This window comes from Pundamilia nyererei, unplaced genomic scaffold (assembly GCF_000239375.1).
Source record: "Pundamilia nyererei isolate P.nyererei 1_Seehausen unplaced genomic scaffold, PunNye1.0 scaffold00002, whole genome shotgun sequence".
Lineage (NCBI taxonomy): Eukaryota > Metazoa > Chordata > Actinopteri > Cichliformes > Cichlidae > Pundamilia > Pundamilia nyererei.
In genome coordinates this window covers 9506851-9510502 of record NW_005187403.1, presented here as the reverse complement: position 1 = coordinate 9510502, position 3652 = coordinate 9506851, and the positions used below count along the sequence as shown (strand labels likewise).

Sequence of the window (3652 nt, the reverse complement as noted above, 5' to 3'; positions counted from 1 at the left end):
AAGGAAGTGTGAGCGTATCAAATCTGAAAGTACTCAACAGGCTTTTAAGTTTGAAAGTTGTGACAATTATCCAATCACTCACAGTAATAACTTTGCGAGCGTTATTGTGTTGGAAAGACACATCAAAGTCCCCTTGTCTCTCTGTTTTTTTTTTTTAATGGATTGCATTAGTTACCAGAAACTGACGTTAACTGAAAAATATGCGCTTCCAAACAAAAGTATTTTTAATTACAACAGTACAATCGCACACCAGGTGGAAAATAACTACCAGGTGGGAAATAACCAATAAAATTAAAATGGGGAAAGCGTTACAAAAAAAAAAAAAAAAAAAAAAAATCAAATACACAAGGAAAACATTTTATTTGCAGATGTGGCAAAAAAATTTGGAATACATGTTTGTTGTGGGTTTTAGCCACTCACGATGACTGAGTAAGTGGCTCAGATCTGTCTGAGACCCAGGTCTAAATCTAAACGATTAAGTCTGTTGTAGTGGAAAAAGAAAGATCCTCTCATTTTCTACATGTTGTTTTTTTATATTTCACATTCTTCAGAAAAAGACAAAGCCACATAATAATACACATATTTTTTTTACAATTGAAAATTTACAATATAATAATTTATTATTACAATTCATACAACATGAGATGAACATATTGAAAAGGCATTGTTTATCTTCAGTTAAACAATATCCATGGCTTTGAAGATATGTTATTGGACTGAAAAACAAGAAGATTAAACAGACCACATGTGATTCCTACAATCACTGATTCTTCACATTTCAGTGTACAGTACCTCATGTTTACATGTGGGTCAGCAGTAATTGTCCTGTTTTCTACTGTTGGGAAAATGTTGGTCAGATCTACTGCTTTATTATCACGCTTGCTATATTTATCTGCAAAAACAAGAATATGAAAAATTTATAAATTCTGCTGTGAGGGCAGAACTTTTGAAAACCAGTTAACATTTTCAGTTTTAGCTTTAGATCTGATATAATCTTAGGTCTGTTACTGCTTCTCTTATATGCGTCTCGTATATTTCCAATTTGCAGGACTTATGCTACAATGACAAGTCGTGTTTCAGTCACAAGCAATAACTTATCATTAGATTACAAACACATTACATGAACTTACAAAAGTCTAGATATAAGATTTGATTTCATCCACCGCCCCGGTATCAGAATTCTTTATACTAATACTAATAGTCTTATATTACTTAAGTAATATAACATGGCTATAGGTACTGCAGTTCGAGAAAGTCATACAAGAAAATGATTCATTCATTTCAGCAATAAAATTAAAGCTAACTCAAAAGTCTGGATATAATGTCTGAATGCCACCTACTCCGTCTTGCATAATAATTTCACTAGGCAAATATCAATCCTGTTACCACACAAGTCCTTGCTGTTTCAAGTGAATCAATCGAAGGTCATGTAAGTCAAACTACATGCTTTCTCACGTAACGATTTTAAATTCCTGAAGCAAAGTGTAGTTATTCTTCTTAATTAATGCGAACTTAAAAACAAGTAAGTGATTTTGGCTTTAACACAGTTCAGTTTCTCCTTTCGAATGAAGGTAGTAAAGGCAAATAAGTTATACTATGGATATTTCCTTTTTTTCCTCTTTCTTTTAAGTGTACCAGGAAAGCTTCAAAGCACCAAAAAGGAACTATGATTTTACATTCAAAGTATTTAAGTCAACCAGTTTTCTTTTGTCTGAATAATATTTTACATGTTCACTCTGCAGTCTCTCATTGATATGTGCAATCACTGGCATCACTGGAGAAATATGTCAGTTCTGGGATTTTTTTTTCTGGGATAATCTTCTTTCTCATAATAAAAGTAGGCCACACAAAAATATTTTTTTCGGTAGCTTTAACACAACGTCCAGTGAATGAAGTCCTGTGAGAGTTTTTTTTTTTCTTTCAGCCTCAATCGATTTGCAAAATGCAACAGTCGAGTGGGAGGCAACTGCTGCAGAGTGTACTGAAGAGGTACATCAATCAGTGATGTCATTTTGCAAAAAAAAGAAAAAAACAAAAGACGAACTGCTCATTTCGTAACTCCTGTCTCATCGGAGTTTGGTGCTGCTGTATGTGTTACGCTGTACAGAAATGAGCTTTTCCATGCAGGCAGTGCGACTGTCATGTAAAGAGCCATGCCACATATTGGTGGGAGGTCGTGCCTCTTCACTCCGGCAGTAGACATATGCCATGGTGTCGGTGCGGCTCTGGATGTGGGTGCTGCGCAGGAGGGACCGGCAATAGAGGCTAATCTTCTCCACCCTACGTAATATGAGGTTGGCTTTTCTGTTAAAGAAGATAAAATCACAAAAATATGACTTTTATACTTAAATCCATTATGTTTTCTTTCAAGTTTGCTGTTCGCAAAACAACTGCAGATTACATGAGATCGCTGGAGCAAAAATTCTTTTAGAGCAAAAGGAATAATCTTGAAGTTTAGGCAACAATGGACACAAGCAGAATTACTAAACAATTTCAAAAATGTATTTCATAATTAATATATACTAGAGCTGTACAGAAAATCAAGGTACTATACATTATATATTTCTGAGGAATATATATCTAATGTATAAATACCTAAGCTTGTCTGGCTGATGTCCATCTTTCTCATCGTAATAATGATGCTTCAGTTCAAGTCATGACCTCAGTGTAAACCACTTTTACCACCTTTATTCAGTACAAAAAACACTGACAGCAGTAATTTGCAGCAACATTTTGTTTCATAGGCTCTCTCCTGGACTCTGTTGTATTCACTGGGTAAGCAAGTGGCAAGGCTTTAGCTATCAAGTAGTACTATAACATGTTATCATGCATTATGGGAGATGTTTGGTTACTTATTAGAGTCTCTCCAAGTCATATCTTTTGCCTCTAAATTAGACAAAGGTAACAAAAAATACCTTATCTTAAGTCATTATGGTAATGCTGTTGTAATTTTAAAGACCACAGAACAACATTTTGTACCCATGTCTTACCAAATGCATCTCCAACAGAGCAACAGCACATGCTTGTTCTGTTGTTCTATGGCGAGGATTTTTATAGAGCATCAAAGAAAGTCATTCATACAAATTATAAGCAGCTGTTGTTGAAAATATCTATAAAATGAATTGGGATTATAAAGGCAACAGATTCATCCAGCAGGCACAAAATGCCCTGGTTTAAAGATAACAGTTTGTTCCTAACAAGACAAATTTTTAATGGATTAAAAAGAAAAGTGGTAAAAAGTTAACACATGAATTCAAACAGAAAAAAAAAAGAATCAGGATTGTGCCTTTATCTGTGTCTCCACATATGAATTGTCTGCACAAATGTTACCAGATTTCAAAGAACTGCATCTGAGTCTCTCCCATCCATCTGATAAGACTGCCAGTCTGGGTCAAAACCAAGACATGCAATGGCGCATTTTGAGTTCTTGGGTGCTGGTTCTGCTTAACAATACATCAGAGGCAGCTGTCTAGAGTGAGTGAAACAAAGAATTTTGTCTCAAACTTCTGGAGTCTGGAGCTGAAGTTTAAGCCATGACTGAACCATATGCCATGTCAGGTCAGCTCAGATTACAAAGGATTTATATATCTACTTATCTATATATATATATATATATATACAGAGAGAGAGACTTTACAATACATATGTATAT

At 34.7% G+C, this 3652-nt stretch overlaps 1 protein-coding gene across 1 annotated transcript in view; it reads right to left on the bottom strand.

Moving 5' to 3' along the window:
• Nucleotides 1-597: 597 nt before the first annotated feature.
• The window catches only part of astn2 (astrotactin 2), a 284181-nt gene continuing 281126 nt past the window's right edge, over nt 598-3652 (bottom strand). The window contains exon 23 of the mRNA XM_013909139.1: nt 598-2304. Within this exon, the coding sequence (XP_013764593.1) occupies nt 2067-2304 (238 nt within the window). The 3' untranslated portion in view covers nt 598-2066. The remainder of the gene's footprint in view (nt 2305-3652) is intronic.